The sequence below is a fragment of the Camelus ferus genome, chromosome 12, assembly GCF_009834535.1.
Source record: "Camelus ferus isolate YT-003-E chromosome 12, BCGSAC_Cfer_1.0, whole genome shotgun sequence".
Lineage (NCBI taxonomy): Eukaryota > Metazoa > Chordata > Mammalia > Artiodactyla > Camelidae > Camelus > Camelus ferus.
In genome coordinates, this window is record NC_045707.1 from 45,865,657 (window position 1) to 45,886,363 (window position 20,707).

The window sequence follows — 20,707 nt, forward strand, 5'->3', positions numbered from 1 at the left end:
TATATCATAGTATTGTTTACATAGATGAAAAGCAGACTTATAGTGATGATGTGGTTTGGCATCACAAAAAAACCTAGCGTAATCTCAGTACTAAGCATAGTACCAGCACATACTGCTAGGTCCTCTGTGGTATTTGCCAAAGTGTGTTGGATGTGCAATGACTTAATATACATATTTAGTGTATATGCATTAAGAATTGTGTCCAAATGGATAAGAATATTCAAATGCCACCACAACTCTAAATTCAGTCACTTGTAATTTTTTTTTAAATTGAGCATCAGTCAATTTACAATGTGTTTGTTTCTGGTGTACAGCTTAGTGATTCAGGTTTATATATATATATATCTTTTTATATTCTTTCTTATTATAGGCCATTGCAAGGTGTTGAGTATAGTTCCCTATGCAATACAGTAGGACCTTGTTGTTTATTTTATATATAATTGTTAGTATCTACAAGTCCTGAACTCCCAATTTATACCTCCACTCCCGCTCTCCCTCCTCAATCAGTTGTAATTTTATGTAAATAGATTTGAGGTACACTTGGTTCCTATTAGTGTTCTTAAGAAATGGCATGCATGCTTTTATCCTTAATCACCGTCACCTAAGCCAGCAGCTATATTGAATGAGGTGGGTGACTCCTAGAAAGCCAGGATTTCCCCATTTCCCTTTAGGCAAATCTTCATACCTTCCAGGCTTGCCGTGTGAACTGCTGATGAGGAAGGCCTGCCTTTGAGACCCAGGACTGCCTACCTTAGCTGTTTCTCCTTAATTTGAATTTCTAACTGTGAATCAGGCATTAGATTTCTCTCTGGAGTGACATAAGGCAAACCAAATAATTTAAGGATATCCTGTCCATCTGTACTTTCTTTCCTCTGCGTTTGGCACAGATTTAGAATACACAGAACAAAAGGAAGTACCCATGCATGTGTTGTGTTTTTACTAAACAAATTCTATGCTGTATCATAAACGAGCTATTAAATGGCTTAGGCTATTTCTACAGCTGTTGAATGTAAAGTACTGTTTTTAGTGGCAAAAGACACTTTCAAATAGGAGAAGGATGGAGCAAGGTTTTAAAATTTTCATGTAAAAATATTTTTCCCCCACACTCTGACTGATCTAAGTAAGAGTTACACATGGGTTTAATGTAGGTTTCATGCCACATTTGTTTGATTAACGGTGAAATAGCAACAGCAAGTTTTTAAAAGTCTCTTTAAGAGACAGATTTCATTTGTTTTATAACCAACATAATGTGAGCTTGGGGTTATTTTTAGTTTTGAGCTGTCTCTTCTTTAATTTTAAAGCCCTTCCCCCACCCCTGTCTTAACTTAGAAAATCTCCATTGTCTAAATGATGTACACTACTTTATATATAGTAGACCCTCGGTAATTGTGGATTCATTGAAGGGTAAAGGTCATAAGTGGCTTGTTCAAGGTTGCAAAGTCAGGACTAAAGTTAAAGAAAGAATATAGTCTTTGTAAAGAAATAACAAGCTTCATATTCTTCATTCTATGCCTTTTATTCTGTTGATTCAAATTCTTCCGTTCCTCCAAGCCTGACCTGGAGTCCTCCATTCCCTCTGAAGCCATCTCTGCCCCAATTCTCCTTGACCCTTATTACCAGTGCAAAGTGATTTGGTAAATATTTTTTGATACCTTGTAAATTTGCTAATATTTGTATGATTTGAATATTGATTCATTAATTTGATTATAAAAACTCCTTGGGGTCAAGGAGTGAGTCTTTTATTAGTAATTTAGTGCACCCCAACATATCTGGGTCAGATTGGGAGACCTTGGAAGCTGTTGAGGAAATAGTTTTGGTTGGTATTAAACTATGTTTAAAACATCCCTTTAACCAAAATGTCTTTAGCCTAAAGGACAACATTGAGACAGAGAATTTCAGGGATATTCTCAGAGAGGTGAGTTGCCCTGCCCCAGGCAACACAAATAGTATTAGTTGAAGCACCTGTGATCGTATAATCCTGAGGACACATGGGAGTTGGTACCAAGGGTTTGTTTTATATGGATTTTTATTTAAAATTTTGATTTTCCTATACTTGTTATGTTCTGATTGCTTTCTACTTTGCAAGATATTTCTACCTTCGTTATCAGAGTGCTCCCTCTGTGCACTTAGATCTTTAGAAGTTATACTTTAAGTCTTAAGTTTGTATCTATTCTAACATGTGTATTAACTGGATCTTCATCTTTAGATAAACAAGCTCAGTGACTTAATCCTCCAAACAACCTTGTGAGGAAAGTACTTTTATTTCCATTTTAGAATTTGGAGTAATTCCAGGGGCACAGAGTACACAGGAGCAGAGAGAAGGAGTGAAACTATCTGAGACAACTCTTGACAACTTTGACTTATTAATGAGTTTCAGGTAGAGAAAGGGAAGGATTCCCACCTGAGTCATTGTAAGTAGATTTCTACCCACCTTGGTTTCTTGTTAAGGGAAGATTGAGAAATGCAGGGGTAAAGCATGGATAACGATAGGATAGTTTTTTTTAGAATCTTTTAGAGAAAGGTGACTGGAAATCCCCAGATACCAGCAGTCCTGTCCCTACTATTCAAACAACCATCCTATTGTCTTGCAATGTTTTCTTCAGGACATAATTTCGGTTTCCATTGGGTATATTCCTTAGGCTATTTCTTCTTCATTGTAGTAAAAAATTTCTAACTAAATTCTTGGTAATATTTTTTTAAGCTCAACTCAAAATAGGATCAGAGAAAATGTGTATGTTATATAAGGAAATGCTGAAGACTGGAATTGTTTAAAAATATGGTAAAATAGTGATTTACTCATTTTAAGCAGAACTTGTACATGTTACCTTTATTTTGTCTGCTCAAGACCAGTGGATCTAGCCAGATTTTTATGTCTGTGTGGTGCCCGGACCCTATTTGGAGTTACGAGAAATGGGAATCTTGAGGCAGCAGCTAGGAAGCAACAGAAGAAAACAGTCCCAATACCTGTTCCTGAGGACTCGAGGAAACAGCCCTGTGGTCTCCTCCGTTATCCTCGGTGTTAAGAGCAACTGTTGGTCTGATTAATGACCATATGTCCTGCTACACTTTAAGTAGTTGTAATATTAGCCATCTCAACAATAATAGCTATTCATTATTATTTTAAAAAACCACACACACATGTGCTGCTGTTGGAGCAGCATTAATTTGTTACCCACTATTTCTTTCCTTCCTCCTCCATCTGTTCAGGGTAGAGGCTATCTTTTTTATCCCAACTCAGAGCCTGTGTAGATTCTGACACATAGCAGAGACTAGTAAACTGAAAGGCTTGGGGAAGTAGACATTGTTCATTTTTATGAGAGTGAGAATCCCTATGCAGTAGTGCCAGTTAATGTGTGCTGGATGAATTGATCAATAAATTGCTTTTAAGGGTAAAAACACTCTTCCAGTTTCCCAGAAACAAAGCTGGAAAGGACTGAAATACTCCCCTTTCCTTGTCTTTCCTCTATCACGGGCTCTGCTGACTAGTTTTCCTCTGCCTCTGCTTCCTGCTTTTTCCAATTTCCCTTGTTATGCTCCAGGCCCGGCCCTTTCCAAACTCATGCCAAGTTGTGGCAGTATCTTCTTCCTGGTCATGCTGCCCTTATCACTCCCCGTCTAGGAACACAGCAGGCAAAACACACTCCCATGTCTCCCCTTTGCTCTCACACTACCACACTCAACACTTCTGACACCATATAAAAGGGTTTTTTTCTTACACCAAGCGATTGTGTTCAACATCAGCGAGGTGTCCTATAATTTAATTCAATTCTGACACTATCTACCCAGAGACCTTGGGCTCAGTCCCCAAGACTGACCCTTCCAAACTTCAGGTGCCATTCACATGTCCCAGGCTGTATCCTGTATTCTTGACCGACCATCTGTAAATCTGGGTTTCCATGACTTTCTCCTAGGGTTTGCAGATTTGCTAGAATGGCTCAAAGAATTCAGGAAATCACCTATTTAAGTTCACTGGTTTATTATAAAAGGATACAATAAAGGATTCAGATGAACATTCATATGGAAGACATACACAGGGCAACGTATGTGGGATGGAACTCCCATGCCCTCTGTGGGTCCACCAGTGCCCTAAAAGCTCCCCAAACCCTATACTTTGGTATTTTTCTGGAGGTTTCATCACATGGGCATGATCGTCATTAATTCCACTCTCTAGCCCCTCTCTTCTTCCTGGAAGATGGAGAATGGGGCTGAAAGTTTCAAGCCTTTAACCATGGCTTGGTCTTTCTGGTGACCAGTCCCCATCTAGGAGCCCACACGAGTCACCTCATTAGAACAGACATTAGTATCACCTAGGAAATTCCAAGGGAGCTTTGTGTCAGAACTAGGTTCAAAGATCAGGTATTAGAACAAAAGATGCTCGTAGTGCTCTTCTCACTTAGAAAATTACGAGATTTGGGGAGCTCTGTGCCAGAAACCTGGAGCAGAGACCAATACAGTCGGCCCTCAGTACCCACAAATTTGGAACCCATGGATAGATAGGTCCGACTGTACTGCACTATTTTATATAAGTGATTTGAGCATCCACAGATTTTGGTATCCGAGGGGTGTCCTCGAACTAATCCCCCACAGATACTGAGGATGGCTGTATATATATTTTCTATCATTTCACAGACATGGTTTTATTCTGCTTATTAAGAAGGTTGAAAACTTATTTATCCTACCCTAATGAATATATGTCAATACACATTTATCCAAACTCATAGACTGTACAACACTATGAATAAACCCTAAGGTAAGCTATGGATTCTGAGTGATTATGACGTGTCAATGTAGGTTCATCCACTGCAACAAAGGTACCACTCTGACGGAGGATGTTGATGATGGGGTAGACTACACTTGTGTAGGGGCAGGAGATATATGGGAGATCTCCTTCCTTTTCTCTCAATTTTGCTGTAAATGTAAAACTACTCTAAAGAAATTAAATCTTTAGAAAACAACAAAAAATTTACAGTATAAAGACCACAATTATAAAACTGTTCATTATAAACAAAGAATTGCCCAGACCTTATTTTCTTTGCTCTAGCTGCATTCAGTTTCTTACTCTCTCTTGAAACCTGTCCTTCAGGGCCAGATTTCTCTGTTAATCAATTACTTACTCATTCACCCTGTATTGATACGGGCTGGCCCTGAGCTAGGCACCTGTGTGCACTGGCAAACAGCACAAGGGTGTTCCCTGCCCTGATGGGAGCACACCGTCCTGTTCTTTGGGACCACACCCAACCCCTCAGGGTCCCTCCCAGCTCTTCCTCTTCTCAATTCCTAAAACTTATATTGATCTGGCTACTTGTTTGAGTAAGAATATTCTGAGGATTTATTTTTGTAAGGATCACTTCTTTTCTTTGAAGGGCTCTTTTGTGCTATGAAAAATATGTTAAGTATTATAAAAAAACAAAACAAAAACAACAAAGCCCCTCTTCATCTTCTGCCACCCAGAGATGACTATCATATATCATTTAGGGTTGGGGTTTTTTGTTTTTTCTTTAATGATCTCTATTTGTGTTGTATGTGATATAAATGGTTCAATAAAAGACCTTTTATTTGTGGAAAGTTACTACATTGGTGTTGAAACAAGTTGAATCAGTGGGGATCATGGTGGGGAAAATAGAATGAAAAATATAATTTAAAAATTCCTCTGAAATATCTTTTCCCCTTCTATATTTAGGGGGGGAGAAACAGTCCTTTGAACTTTGATTAAATTTGGATCAGGTATTTTCTTTGATCTTGTTCAAAATATTTATGTTATATTATAAATGACTTTTAACAACATATTATATTACTTTTCCTATAATGATTGCCTGTAGCCTGGGATGGTATTAACTCCCTCTAGGTTTTAGAAATCCAGGATTTCCCATGTTGGTAGAAAGTGGGATATTAAAAACATCTGTTATAGTGTTCTGAAGCTATAAATTTCAGTTATGAGCAGGCTAATACAAATTTGACAAAAGATCAGAATCAAATTAATGCATGACTTTTTAAAATCCCTTGCTGAAAATTGAAACTCATGCTTAGCAAGTGTTTATTTTAAAATCATGGGCTAATTGTCCACATCAAAAGTCATTCTAACACTTTCTCTAGGACAGAATCTGATGAAAGGTGGGAGCTGTCCTGGACACCAGCCAAAGAATTTAGTTTCTGAGGAACCCAAAGGCCCTGATATAAGACAGTTCCATCCATGTGAAATGGGAGGGTGAGAACATTCAGAATTCCCATTGTAATTAGCTCAGCTCTTGTTCTGTTGCAATTCTTTTTTTTTTTTTTTTAATGAAGGTACTGGGGGTTGAACCCAGGACCTCATACATGCTAAACGTGTGCTCTACAACTGAGCTATAACTCACGCCGCCCCTGCATTTCATTTTTAATTGTAGTTGTGAACAAGGTATTTTGAGAGATGGTATATAGTAAATTATGTCCATCAAGTATTTTAATACTATGGAAAGACTTCAGGATATGAGAGGCAAGCTCATTTTATCTGCCTGGTGTATTAAATTACTGCTTTTAAATGTAATCTCACTCTCTCTATAAAACAGAGGTTCTTGACCTTTTTAAGCTTAAGCCTAGATCCCCCTGGGAATATGGTGGAACCTATGCATCTCTTCTGATAATTTTTTAAGTTACAGAGTAAAATTCTTAAGATTAGTAGGAAACCAATTGGGCTGAAATACAGTTATTAAAATAATTTTGAAGTACAACAGTAATACATGTGCTCTTTATGTAATATATTAAATAAAAATCTGGTGGTGGATCTAGTAACTACCATGATTTTGAAATAGTGATGAGAGTAAACAGTATTTTGAGATGTCTGCAACAACTGTAATGTGATATAAAAACATGTGAATTCTATGGTGAAGAAGTCCTGGTATCACTGATAATACGGTGGTTTGTTGTCTACATTCATAATGGAAGGAAATTCCATATTTCACTTGGCGGTTAATGGAAATAGTGTTTGTTCTTGCCTATCCAAGTTTGCAGATCCTCTGAATTCTACCCATGGGCATTACCACAAAGCCATTCTTTTTCCAATTCTCAGTATAGATTTGACCCACATTCGCTGCAAGTAGCCGGATGCCTCTATTGCTGGGACCTGCCTTGCCACAGATTTAGAAGCTGACTCTATTACTAAAGAATTTCCCTCTTAGCGTTTGTCAGAATCATGGGCTCATATGAGGAACTGTTCCAGGTGGAGAAAACACTGAAATTCTGTCAAACTTGAATTCATTTTGGTGTCTGTATCTGCTTTATTCTTCACTTGGCTCTTCTTTGGGTAGTAAAATACACTTATTTCCCTAAACTTAAATTTGCTCTTTGTTGATAATCAGGATGGTGAGGACCAACTATGGGTCTGAGATTTCTTCAAGTGGGGCTTGACTGCATCAAGGCCATTTCTGTACGTATAAGATTCCCACTTGATAAAGTGGCAGCCTTAACAATTGGAAATCATATCCACAAAGAAAAGCAGTCTTAAGGAAGTCAAATAATGGACGTTTACATTTGCTAGACTTCCCTATGGGTTTGACTCCCTTAAGGGCATTCTCTATATGACTAACCAATCTGTCCTACTAAAAAGGGACCGAAGGGAGATTCTGTCCATTGTAAGATCTGCTCCCAAATTTTGCCATCAGATGAGCCTGGGGTCAGGTTTGGTTCGTGAGCCCTTTGAGCATGCCACCTCAGGACCACACTGATCAAAGGCAAGATAAGCCAAGGCTGCCTCATACGGCTGTGCCCCAACATGGGCTCCCGGCTGAGATCCACCACGTGCAGCTTGCACTATGCTCACCATATTGTGTGCCCCAGTGAGGGGCAGCATCAGCCCAGGAGAAGTGGTCTTTTTAATTTACAAAAAGGTATCACCTGCTTTCCAAGCCATGCATCTACGAGCCTGAGAGCGCAGGAAGGTCTCTTTTTCTAAGTTAGATAGCCCTGAGCCACAGATTCAGGGACCAGAATTGAACTAATATTTGAGAAGCAGGAGAATTAGAACAAAGACTGGAGCACTTTTCAGTTAGACCCTCAAAGTATCATCCCAACTTCTTAGTAAAATATGAAGCAAGAAATGGTAACTCTAAATGGGTGTCATTTAGTCCATCATAAATTCAGGAAACATTTGTTGAATATGCACCAGACCTTGTTCTTGGTGCTGGGGATATAAGGATAATTAATTCAGGCTCCTAGTCCTCATGAAGCCCACAGTTCAGCCTTTGTGTATAAAAGGATACTTGACACTATAGAACCATTAGCTTAGCTTCTAATTGCTGATACTCCATATTCTTATTCAGGTTAACTTAGAATCTTGCAATTTTATCAATACATATCAAAATTATTTTGTATATAATAATAAACAGAGTACATCATTAAAGAATATTCTGAGGGTAATATCAGTCAATACATACTCTAAAACGTCAACAGTTAAAGATATGTAGCATCTTTGCAAGAATAGACCTGTTGATTAAAAATAATAATAATTACTCTGTCATTGGAATAGGGAGGTAAGTTGAAATAGACTTGTTTATAAGAATCTAATGTTGACAGAGTAGAAAGTGAAAGACAATAGAAAAAGAATTGTTTATTGAATAACTGTTACATTTTGAAAAATTAATTAAAATTCATGCATCATTGGATACACTAAATAAAATCAAAACTGAATGTAAATAGGCAGAGCACAGAGGATTTTTAGGATAATAGAAATACTCTGTATAGTACCATAATGATGGATATATGCCGTTATATATTTGTCCAAACTCACAGAATCTAGAACGCCAGGAATGGACCATAATGTAAACTGTGGACTCTGGATGTTAATGATGTGTTGATGTAGGTTCATCAGTTGTAATAAATGCCCCACTCTGGTGGGGGATGTTGATAATGGGAGGCGCTGTGCACGTGTGAAACAGAAGGTATATGGGAAATCTCTGTACCTTCCCCTCAACTGCTTTAAACGTAAACCTGCTAGTCTAAAAAAATGAAGTCTTAACTTTAAAAACCTACATATGAGGCATTAAACTATAAGAAAACCAGGAAAAAATAAAATTGGTTATTTATTAAAACTCTTAGGATAGAGAGAGGAGGAGAGATGATTTTCCTAAGCCCAGAAGAATAAAGGTATTATAAAGGAAAATATTCACACCTTTCAACTATTCTATTTAATAAAAATATTATAAAGGTTTAAAATATAGTTGAAATAAAAGGATAAAGAGTACATCAGAAAATATATTTGTAGCAAATATGAAAAATACTATTTCACTATGAATATTAAAACTTCTGAAGATGTCTAGACTAAAAACATGAACAAAAACACTCAGAAAAAGTATGCATAACAAATACACAGTGGCATGTCTAACATCCTCTGAATCATAAATACCAATTAAAACAAGTTATCAGTTCCCCCTACTACATTAGCAATAAAAAACTATAGAAACTGGCAATCATTTAGTGAAACTTGTATTTATAATGATATTTTTAAATTGTTATATCCTTTTAGGGAAAGTTTCTCATGATATATGTCAATTACTTTAAAGAAAAAAACAAAAACCTTTTCAATCCTCTTCATTTCACCCCCACCCAAAAATCTGAACTATGGAAAAAGGTGAATATATCAAGATATTGACCAGTGTTACTTGTAATTTAAATGGTCACACAATTCGTTATTCAAACCCATTACCTTTCAAGAGTGCAAGGCAGGGGTGGATGTAACTCAGTGACAGAGCACATGTTTAGCATGCATGAGGTCTTGGGTTCAATTCCCAGTACCTCCATTTAAAAATATATATATAAATAAATAAACCTAATTACCTCCCTCACCAAAAAAAAAAAGAGCAAGTGGCAGTATTTATAGTAATATCTGGACAGCAGGTATATGGTAGAATCATTATGAGCAAATTAGGATGTATGGCCATCCAATTTATAACAGCCAAAACAAGATAATTTAAAAATCATTTAAGTCTAATAATAGAATAACTAAGTACCGTATGATATATTCCTGTGATGGGATCAGCTACTCCTATGTATTAAAAAAAAAGTATGAGTTAGAATACTTTAAATGGGCTGTAAAATCTTACATATTATTAAAATTAAGTAAAGCCAAGCATTTATAAAAACAGAAGGAAATGCTTTAAAATCATAATAATTTTTTTAGAGAGATGTTCATGGTTTGAGTGTTCTCCATGATTTAATTTTCCAAATTTCCTATAATGCATTTAAGAATTTAGAAACTATATGCTTCATGATTCTTTAGAATGAGCGTTATTACAGGTTTTCCTGGACATGACTGGCTCTCCTCTCACTCCCAACAGGGAGGGCTCAGGAGCTCTTCACCAAGCCACCTTGAACATGGCAGCAGTGTGTCTTACAACTTAATGCTTGATCTCTATTTTGGTATCTAAAATAATCTCTACTCTGTTTCCCAATTCAAGAGAATTTTAGACTGCTTCTTTTAAAATTTGAAACTTTGGCGAAGACGCTTTTATTGACTAGACTTATTATTATCTAGACGTCATAATTTTGTATTTGTTGCTGATCTCTTTACTTATTTAGGGAGGAGAGAAGAAATCTGGATAATACAAAGCAAGACATCCTCAAATTCAAAACACTTGACTTTGGAATGTTATGTGTCCTATAGTGTCCCATATGCTTATTTCCTCTGTACTCTGCCGGCAACCGTTTCTCAGCACACAGTCCAGCAACTTGACTAGATGTTGTTGAATTAGAAAGTCCCCGATTCCCACAGATGACTCAGTTTTAGCAAATAGTTACTATACCTCTGAATAGTTTTTCTGCTTTGATTATTTGTTGATTAGGTAATCAAGGGATGGTAAGGCTTACTAGGAGTCTATATATAGAAAACTTATATCTCTAACAAGATATAGTATTTATTGAGCTCTCATTCTTTCCCTCTGAGCCTCATATTATGAGGACAAAGTTAACTTGCATAGCCCTTGAGGCTGCATGTGCTGTTTCGGCTAGTTTTGTGCTACTAATGTTGGGTGATGGTGACTATGGGGTTAATCAGCTTTCATTGATCGATGATGCCACCTGGTGGCCAGAAAATGCATTTTGTGGTAGCCATGCATGCTGCACCAACCTTTTTTGATTTGATATAAATAACCTCAGTAGCGTTTGAGGTGTTTTTATTAGTGAAGTTTTGAAAAATGCTTAGTTTGGCTTGGCGGAAACAGTAAAGCCTTGGAATTGAGTAGATAGTCTAGAATACTGTAAGTATAACATGGTGAATTGAAATGAGTCCTGCCCCCCCCCCTTTTTTTTAATGAGGCTCCTACAGGATACTAAGGACGTAAATGGTATATAGTAAATTCCTTTTGACTAACACAGGAGTGTCTGTCTGGTCTCCTTTCCTGGGTTTCACCTGGGTTATGACAGTCACTGGGACAGCTGGTGATTTCATTGCTCCTCCCATCTGACTCAGAGGGTGATCAGTCATGTTCTTCTTACTTTGTAATTACAGCAGTGATTCTTAACTCATGGGCTTGTCTTCCTAGAAAAGGTAAAAGTCCTCAAAAGCAGGATGTACTACAACAAGACGCCCTGGAAATATGGATGGATAGACACACTGGAAAGTTGAATTCTAAAATTTAGTTTTAGCAAGCTGAACTTTGAAAATTGAATTTTAAGATTTTTTTTTTAATTGGCAAGAAAGTAAACCTATCTCCTTGATTAGTAGCATGATTTCGCAACATCTTAATGGTGGCTTTTCTGCTCAGCCGATTTGTGTATTTCTACTTTATTCCTGAAAGTTCAGTTTGGCAGGCAGCAGCTGAACTCGAGTACAAGGTAAGAAAATGAGATTCAAGTTTATGGGGCTCAGCACAGTAATTCTGAGGTCAGGATTTCCTAATAAGGACATCTTCCCATGACCTCTTTGGTTTAGAGAAATGTCCCAGTTTGCGTGGATATGCTTCTGTCTTAAGGAACAAGAATTGAAGACAAAATAGGAACTTGCCATGAATCTGATACTTAGATAAACCTACTTTCATTTCCACACTCTTCAGCTGACCGCAGGCTTTAAGGAACATCACTTTTGATTAATGAGGTAACCTGGATCTTGAGAATATCTAAGAAGAGTAAGTTTTTCTCCAAACCCTGTTGCTTTCACAGAAAAGTTAAGCATCTGGATTCACCAAACATGGCTTATATGTGGAATGTATTCTGAATGGGGTCAGAGTTAGATTAAGTTCACTTTTCATCTCCAGATGAGGCTGAGTGTAGTGTATAATCAGTGTATTTTGTTAATTTTTGTGGTTTTCTTATTTATTTGACTGGAAGAATGCTCTCCAACTTGTGTGTTCAGTTTGCTTTCAGATCTAAATTGCTTGTGATAGTCTCTGGCAAGATAGAACCTATGCTCTAGTGCGCAGAAGCTTAATTTCGTCATACACGACATCTCACTGTGGCTTATTGCCAGGGCTGGATATTTATAATGTGCATGTCTAGACTCTCACAGGTTCTTGAATCACTGTCTCAAAGATGTACAGTTTCAGCAGTTTAGTGTGTGTGTTTACTATTAAGTTAGAAAATCTGACACTAACATCCAGGTTTCCCTTTGTGCCTTTGAGCATAGCTTCATGAATCTGTGGGATAAAATTATATCTGTTCAATAATGTTGCTCAGTTGAGATTAGATGTGATTTAAAATGCATTCAGTCTTTTAGTATGCCTTTCCTCTTTGTATTTTCTCAACTCCTACCGCATTAGGATTGGTTTGAGCTTTTTTTGCCTTTTACTTAAACTAGGACATAATCCTGTCCGAAAAAAATTTATTTTTTCCTTTAATCCATTAAGCATTTCTTGTCCCCTGTATGCAAAGGCCGTGGCTAAGTGCTAGGAGAGAAAGAAAGATGGATCAGATGTGGGTCCTGCCCACAAGGAGCTTTTAGTCTAAGGAAAAAGAAAATGATCAGAAGCGCGAAGTGAGTTAACTGCTGGGTGAGGTATTATTCAAAGGGAAAGACTATTTCTTTCAAATGGAAAGTCTGGTAGGAGAGGAGGAGTTTGAGTTGAGCTCTGAAGAATTATGAGTAGAATTTTTATATGCAGAGACAGAGAAAGGATTCAGAAGAAGGGAACATTAGAGACAAAAAATATGGAGCCAGGAAAAACATGGAAAGTGTTTAAGGAATTGTGCAGAATCAAACTTTGGTAAGAACAAAGGGCTTGTGTTAGGCAGTAGCGCGAGAGAAAATCAGAAAAGTCAGTGGGGACTTGTAGTGGGGACTTTAAATTCCAGGGAATGAAATTTGTTTTAATTTGATAGTTAATGGCAAGCCATCCCACATGTCTCCACATAGAAGGAAATATTACCTTGAAATCCTGTGACATACCTTTGTATTAAAGATTTATTTAATACAGCCTATTGCCTTTTTAAAAAAATACTGTAACAACTCCTGTATACCATGTTGTTCATTTACAGACCATCTTCATTTAGACCAGGGTTTCTCCATGTGGTCCTATTGACATTTTGGTCAGATAATTGATAATTCTTTGTTGTAGGACTGTCCTGTGCATTTGTAGGAAATTTAGCAGCATCCCTGGCCACTAACCACTAGATGCCTGTAGCGCCCCCTTTCCCCCAGTTACGACAATCAGAAATGCCTCCAGGAGGGCAAATTCGTCCCCATTTGAGAACCAATGGTCTAGATACATGTATTGCATTTTTCTGGTGTTCTAGGCATTATTAGACTCTTAAGATTGGCAAATCTAAGAGTTCATTAGGCATCTAATCTATTAATGCTTGAAATTTGGTACTAGACAATACATCTAACCTTGAGATTAAGGTATTTCATGTGTGTTAGAGTAAAAGAGCTGAACTTGGCATCAGGAGACCTGGATTCTAGTCCTGCCTGTGACACAGAGAGGTTGTATTACTTGGGTGATACCGTGTAGCCTGATTCCTCATCTCTAAAATCACCAGTGCAACCTCTAAAGCTCTGATTCTGTGTCCTGATTTGTTCAAGTTGATCCCTGGGCTTAATTCTTTCGCATTTTTAGAACATTAACACAAATCGAACAAGTGTGTATGAACCAATAAGACTGACTGGAGTATTGAATAAGAAAGACAAATGTTTTTTTCCTTAGTAATTTATTGTACTAAATACTATGATTTTTTTCCTTTTCTAGATTATTTGAAAAATCTCTTAGAAGACTCTGGAGATTACAGAGACACTCAAGGTAAATAACCTTTGTGGTCTTATGTGTTACAGAAGTTTTTATATTATATTTATTTGGACCTAGAAAGTAAAAATGTAACAGAATCCATATACAAAATTGTATTTTATTTGTAACAAGTCTTTTTAAAAACTCTATTTTGGGCAAATCAAAATAGAACTGGTAAAGTGGTAGAGTGGTGCTGGATGGCGGTGAAATTATAGGGACAAAAAGATGCCCGTGGCCAGGCAGCAATGGGAGCCAGCCTCCTGAAAGGGTGGTCCCAGCATAGTCTGTAGTCAGGAAGCTTCATCCTCCTGTGCTCTGTCTCTCTGTGCCAGGGGTAAATTCACCTTCTCTAGATGTCCACTGCTTTCAAAAGTAGGTACTGAACCAGTTGATCTGCAAGGTCCTTTTAGGCTTTAAAATCACAAGTCCACGAAGTGACCAAACTACACAAATTAGGGAGAAGGTCTGAAATAGCCTGTTGTGCTGGGACTGTTTAATGATCAGCATTAGCCTTATCATCCTTTCACCCCCTCACCCCCAGTAGTCCTTAAGGGAAGTCGTACATTACAACGCAAGGGACCCGTTGATAGTCACAGGATAATCCTGTGTCTGTGTGTGTGTATGTATGTCTGTCTGTCTTTCCCTCTCTCACACATACACATACACACACATAAGGATGAATTCTGTTCAGGATAGTGGTGTTTCTTTCTATTTATCCCCAAACTACCTCTTTCAAATGTCATAGGTATATCCCTGGTTCTAATCTAGAAGCACCTTAGGCAAGTCCATCTCTACCCCATTGATTTTACGAATTTTGACCACATTCTTGTGCATCCTTTACATTTTCATATTACAAAGCTGAAAGGCTCTTAACCCATTTTATAAGAGATTCTTACTCATTCTATTAATCATTTTACTTCTTCTCTATCTTCTCTTTGCAAGTGTTATACTTTTTAATATGCTTTTTTAAAGGAAAAGTTTGAAGTGGTGGGTATGACATACTTCTTGTCTTTGGTGAACATATAGTTTAGTTGAAGAAGAAAGTCTGTAATACTCATCATCAGATAAAGAACAAAGAAGACAGCTTTAAAGTAAGGATGCACCTGAACAGTATAGAATCATTTGGGAGAGGGAGAAAAGCATGAAGTTCAAAGAGGCAGAGCTTCGCTTTGAGAGAAGTAGGGCCAGAGAGGAGCCGACTGGAGATGGTGGATGAGAGGAAGAGTGGACATTCCAGATCAGAGTCTGTCTCACGGAGATAAACATTTCAGACAGATCTTAACAAATAAGGCCTCAAGGAAACATACGTCCCAGGGCTTCTGCCTTCTAGCATAGCGAGTTATTAACTCCATTTTACTGATAAGACAAATACAGGGCCAGAGGTTAAGGAGCTTGTTTAAAGAAAATTACATACTTCAGCAAAGACATGGCTTAGAATAAGCAGTGAACAGTGAGGTATACTTTGTGGCCAGAGGCAATGCAGTAAAGAGATGATTGGTTGTAGATGAGATTGCCCAAGGGCGAGGAAAAATGAGACCAATATACCTTTGAAGGTAAGCAGAAGAGTGTATGGAAGAGTCACCAGGGCCTTTTAAAGAGATGACATGGGTAAAGTAGAATTGCAGAATGGATGAAAGAAGTCAGAGCTTGGCGGCCAGGTGACCAAATAGCAGCAGCTTTATTATTTCATCCATTCATTAAATTTTAAACTTTTGTTCCTGTCCACTGGGAATTCAAGCATGCCAGAAAGTGGGGAATGTGTCCAGGGTCACCTCTTGAATATTTGCCATGACAAGTGCCAGATGCAATAAATCCTGATATGTGGTCAGGGTCTCTAAAGGAAATACTGCTTTCCTTTAATAATGGTGATAAGAATACACTTAAGGAACATAAGAACCTCCAGGGCTGGTACTAGAAAGAGTATCCTTTGGTCAGTTACAGTAGCTGGACCAAAACCTCACACCCTTTCCAGAAATTGATCTCTTTAAAAAAAATAGTCCTTTCATTGACGATTATTCTCACTTGCCCCACCAGCCTCAGGAGGCCATGCTTCCCTCTTAAACACTCTACCAGTTTTCTCCCTGGAAGTGCTACTGTCATAGTATATAGAGTAACCTTTTTGTGGATTTCTCATTAGTATTGCAGGATTTTTAACATCCTTGGATCCTACCCACTAAAGGCCAGTGGACCTTCCCAGTTTGTGACAACCAAAAGTTGCCTTACACGTGTCCTGATGTCCCAAGGGGAACACTACTGTCTTAGATTGAGAACAACTGTTGCCCAAAAGGAGACAAATTATAGACTTTTTCATTTATATCTACTCACGCAGATAATAAGACTGAAACATTCAGAAACATTTAACAAAGGCAAAGGGTTAATAAAAAGAATAAAACACAGCTGAAGCTAAATAACCTAGCTCACAAAATATGGTAATATAATTTCCTAAGGTCCAGTAGGCTTCCATGTGGCATTTCTTCCTTTTTCAGGACCAGACTAAGAAAAAGCAGCTGAGTGCTGATCCTCTTAAATAGTTGCTTCTCAGAATTCTGGTTTCCTATCCCAGAATCCTTCTCTCCCATGGCAGTTTATCCTGGAATGGTCCTTAGCTTCCAGGTAAAATCCTATCCTTATCCTTGTAAACTTCAACAGAACAATCAAATCTCAGCAGAAAACAACCCTGTCATTGATACACAACTCATACTGTTGATACTCATGGTCCATAATGTCTCTTTAGTGTCTTCCAAGCTCATGTTTTTCATAAGTACTGTTTTTACCTTGCTTTTGCTCTCCTTGAACCAACCTTATCGTCTCTATTTCTGCCTACTCGCAGTTAACTGAGCTCCTCCAGTGGTTGGTGGTTGGTGGTTGGTGACAAGATAGCTATCTTGTTGTCTGGAGTTGCTCAGTGTTGCAATTCATTGGTAATGATGATGATCAAATGCCCCTTCTGTCCCTACATATTTTAGATGCCCTTGCTGTGGTTATAGAGGTAGCCAACCACGCCAATGACACCATGAAGCAAGGAGTAAGTACATTCATTTCAGTGGCTGCTGTGCTGTTGAGCCCGGGAGCCCGTGCCTTCACATACTCTACATTCTCTTTCTGTAGGACAACTTTCAGAAACTTATGCAAATTCAGTACAGCTTAAATGGACACCATGAAATAGTTCAGCCTGGACGGGTAAGTGCTTTGGACGGCCTTTTGCAAACTTAACACAGTGGATTTAGGCACTGTTTGTAGCTATTTCCATTTCAGTTATGAAAATAGGTTATTTGTTATTGTTACTCTTCAGTGACCCAATCTGGATCAACTCAGTTCATTCTATCCTTTCAAAACATTCATGATTTAAGTCACTATGAAAAGAAGTCCAATTCAATTAGGAGAATGGCAAGGGACCCCACAGAGTATCTGATTAAATAGGATCATTTTATTGTGTAATACTAGCTGACCTCACACAGCTTTAAAGACAGTTTCATTTAAAATCTTTAATGTAAAAGAGGATTATAAGGGGAGGGAGAAAATTGGTATTTTGATGCTCCTCACAGAGCACAAAAGTGGCCAAGGGGATGAATCCAGGAAAATTACAAACTGCAGTTGTCAGGATGTTGGCTGTGCCTCAGGATCAAGTGCACGCTTGGTCAGTTACATCTCAGACCACATGGTACTGGGGCTCAGTACTGGATTTATGAAACTCGGCTGGCTTATCCAATTCCTAAGTGACTTAAAGGACTTAAAAAGAAACTATGACACTAAAAAGTCACAAGGAAACTATGTCCACCCATCCCCTACAAAAATAAATTCTGGGAAAAGGAGGTTGAAAAGGAAATTATATGTATTTTGTAGTTGTATTATGACGGTAGTACTAAATGTGTTTTTTTGGCTGAATCAGGTATTTCTCAAAGAGGGAACTCTGATGAAACTATCTCGGAAAGTCATGCAGCCCCGGATGTTTTTCCTGGTAAGTGGCCACGTGTGTTTCTGTTGAGTCCAAGGCAGGAATAATTGCTTAATGAAAGGAGATGTTTGTTCATGACAGATAAGCTTAGCACATTCAAATAGCAGTTATATTGGGGGTCTCTGAGTGGATGTATTGCTTATTTGCATTTCAAGTATAGGAAACAAAGTCTTATGATGCATAACTAGAAATTTACTTCCTTTTTAAATTTAGTTTATTTCACCTCTAATTTGGAAAAATTTATTCAATCTATTATTTGTTTCAGCATATTGTAATACCTTAGTGGGATTTAGAATTCACAAAACATTGAATCTGTTACAGAATTTGGACAGAAAGCACCATTTTCTAGAAATTACTTTTTAGTAATACTCTAATAAAGCATTCTAGGTGGTTCTGGTTTTATAAGCAGAACATAAGTATTTTATTCAGAGTGTTTTAAACAGAGAGGTAATATTGTTCCTTTATTCCTGTGTCTTATCAATACCTTTGTAGCTGAAATTTGTTTCTTTCCATTGTCCTATGAAATGTTTCTACTTTCAGTTTAATGATGCCCTGTTGTATACAACACCAGTACAGTCTGGGATGTATAAACTGAACAACATGCTCTCATTGGCTGGAATGAAGGTCTGTGCATCTGTTAGAAGATACTTTCTTTTTACCCTAATATATTTAGAGAAGGAGCTCTAAGATAATCATCTTTCTCACATCCTTATCTCTTCTCTTTCCATGTGTTACTGTTTATTTATTCATTTTTGAGGTCATTTGTTCCCTCATACATTAATTTAGTCGTGAGACATTTACTGAGAACTACTATAAACAAAACATGTTATCAGTTGGTGAAAAACACAAAGATGAATTGAAGTGTGATTCTTTTTGTCTCTACCTCTGCTGCAGTGCCCCCAGGAACTTAGCAACTAGTTGGGAAGCCAATTTGCAACACATGAATACCTATAAAATAGATAGTAATAAATATCACTATAAAAGCGCAGTTAAGGTTTGTGGGAGCTCCGAAAATAAGGAACATGCAGCTTTTAGTGGGACATGGTGGGGATTGGTGGCAGCTAGGAAAGAGGGAGAACTGAGCAAGTCTTTTTGGAGGAAGAGCCAAGGGTTACAGAATAGGTCACATATGGCGGTGCTGAGGTGTGGGGAAAGGCAGTCCAGGTAAAGGAAATAGTCTGACAAAAGCCTAAGGGTGGGGAAGTTGGGCCTGTGTGTCTGGATGTATTTAAATTTGTCTGGAGCATAGCGCAGATGAGGAAGAGTAATGGTGGATCAAACTGGATCCAAAGATGAGGGGTGATGTCAGCAGCCAGGCATCGGGCAACTTGAGCTGTGCTTCAGGGATAAAATTTTCAATGGGATAAGTCTGCTTAAATTGGTTTGCTTTCCTTCAGGTTGGAAAACCCACCCAAGAGGCATATCAGAATGAACTAAAGATTGAAAGTGTAGAACGTTCCTTCATCCTCTCAGCCAGGTATATTTTAAAAATATATATAGATGAACATTTGCCAGTATTACAGGGTCAGACAGCTCCAGCATTTTTCACATTTAGGTTAACTACCAGACTTATTATTTTCTCCTTCTTTTCTTTCCTAATACCATGCAGTTTACTCTTGATTTGCCACATAGGTAAAATGTCTGTGAGCCGTTGCCATTGTGTGCTAGAAGCACAAAGGTAAGAATGTTCCTGAATAGAATGATAATGCTGAGAAGGGCGCTTTGCTGATCTTTTTTTTTTTTTGCAGGGGGGAGGTGTAATTAACTTTATCTATTTATTTATTATTATTATTATTATTTTTTAATTTAATGGAGGTACTGGGGATTGAACCCATGACCTCGTGCATGCTAAGCATGCACTCTACCACTGAGCTATACCCTACCCACTGATCAGTTTTTTAAAGTGAGTATTTCAGTTCTTTTTACAATGATACATAATGTTTTTAAAAACATATAGTGCTTTGTAGTTTACTAGGAAGTTTTCACGTAACATTCAAAGTTATAGTAAATCCCTGAGGTAGGTGTCATTAAAAATAAGGAAGGCTAAGTTACAGAAAAACTGAGTTGCTTTCTTAAGGATACAAAGCTGGCCAAGAATAGAATAGAAGATCTTTTGCTTTTAAACCTATTGTTATTTATGATACCACATTGCCTCAAATTGGAACCTGCAGTGACTTATGAAAGTGTAAATCAAAATATATTACCGTAATATAAATCAAGGAAACCTGAAGCTGTATGACTCATACACATATATTATTGAGTTCTTCGCTGGGTGGCCAAAGTGGATGTGTGGCAGGATGTGTCTGGTGAAAGGAGAGACACCAACAGCCATAGCTTGATCTGGATAACGAGTCTGGGTGGCTCTCAGACCTAGCCTTCGATGCAATAAAATTAGCAGCAGACACTTATGTAGTGCTTACTTTGTGCCAGGGACTATCCTAAGCACTTTCTATGCATTAATTCATCAAATCTTCACAACACCCTTTCAAGGTAATTTGCTACTACTATACCCATCTTATGATGGAAAAGCCAACAGCTATTAAATAGCAGAGCCAGGGGAGCTGAAATTTGA

At 37.8% G+C, this 20,707-nt stretch overlaps 1 protein-coding gene across 3 annotated transcripts in view; it reads left to right on the forward strand.

The window, feature by feature from the left end:
* The window catches only part of FGD6 (FYVE, RhoGEF and PH domain containing 6), a 97,869-nt gene that overhangs the window by 59,727 nt on the left and 17,435 nt on the right, over window positions 1-20,707 (forward strand). For all 3 annotated transcript variants that reach the window (XR_004324728.1, XM_006179870.3, XM_014555204.2), the window contains exons 9-14: window positions 14,145-14,195; window positions 17,147-17,205; window positions 17,289-17,360; window positions 18,070-18,138; window positions 18,676-18,759; window positions 19,533-19,612. Coding sequence is in view for 2 of the 3 variants with exons in the window: in XM_006179870.3 (XP_006179932.1) it covers window positions 14,145-14,195; window positions 17,147-17,205; window positions 17,289-17,360; window positions 18,070-18,138; window positions 18,676-18,759; window positions 19,533-19,612 (415 nt within the window). In the remaining variant the exon portion in view is untranslated. The remainder of the gene's footprint in view (window positions 1-14,144; window positions 14,196-17,146; window positions 17,206-17,288; window positions 17,361-18,069; window positions 18,139-18,675; window positions 18,760-19,532; window positions 19,613-20,707) is intronic.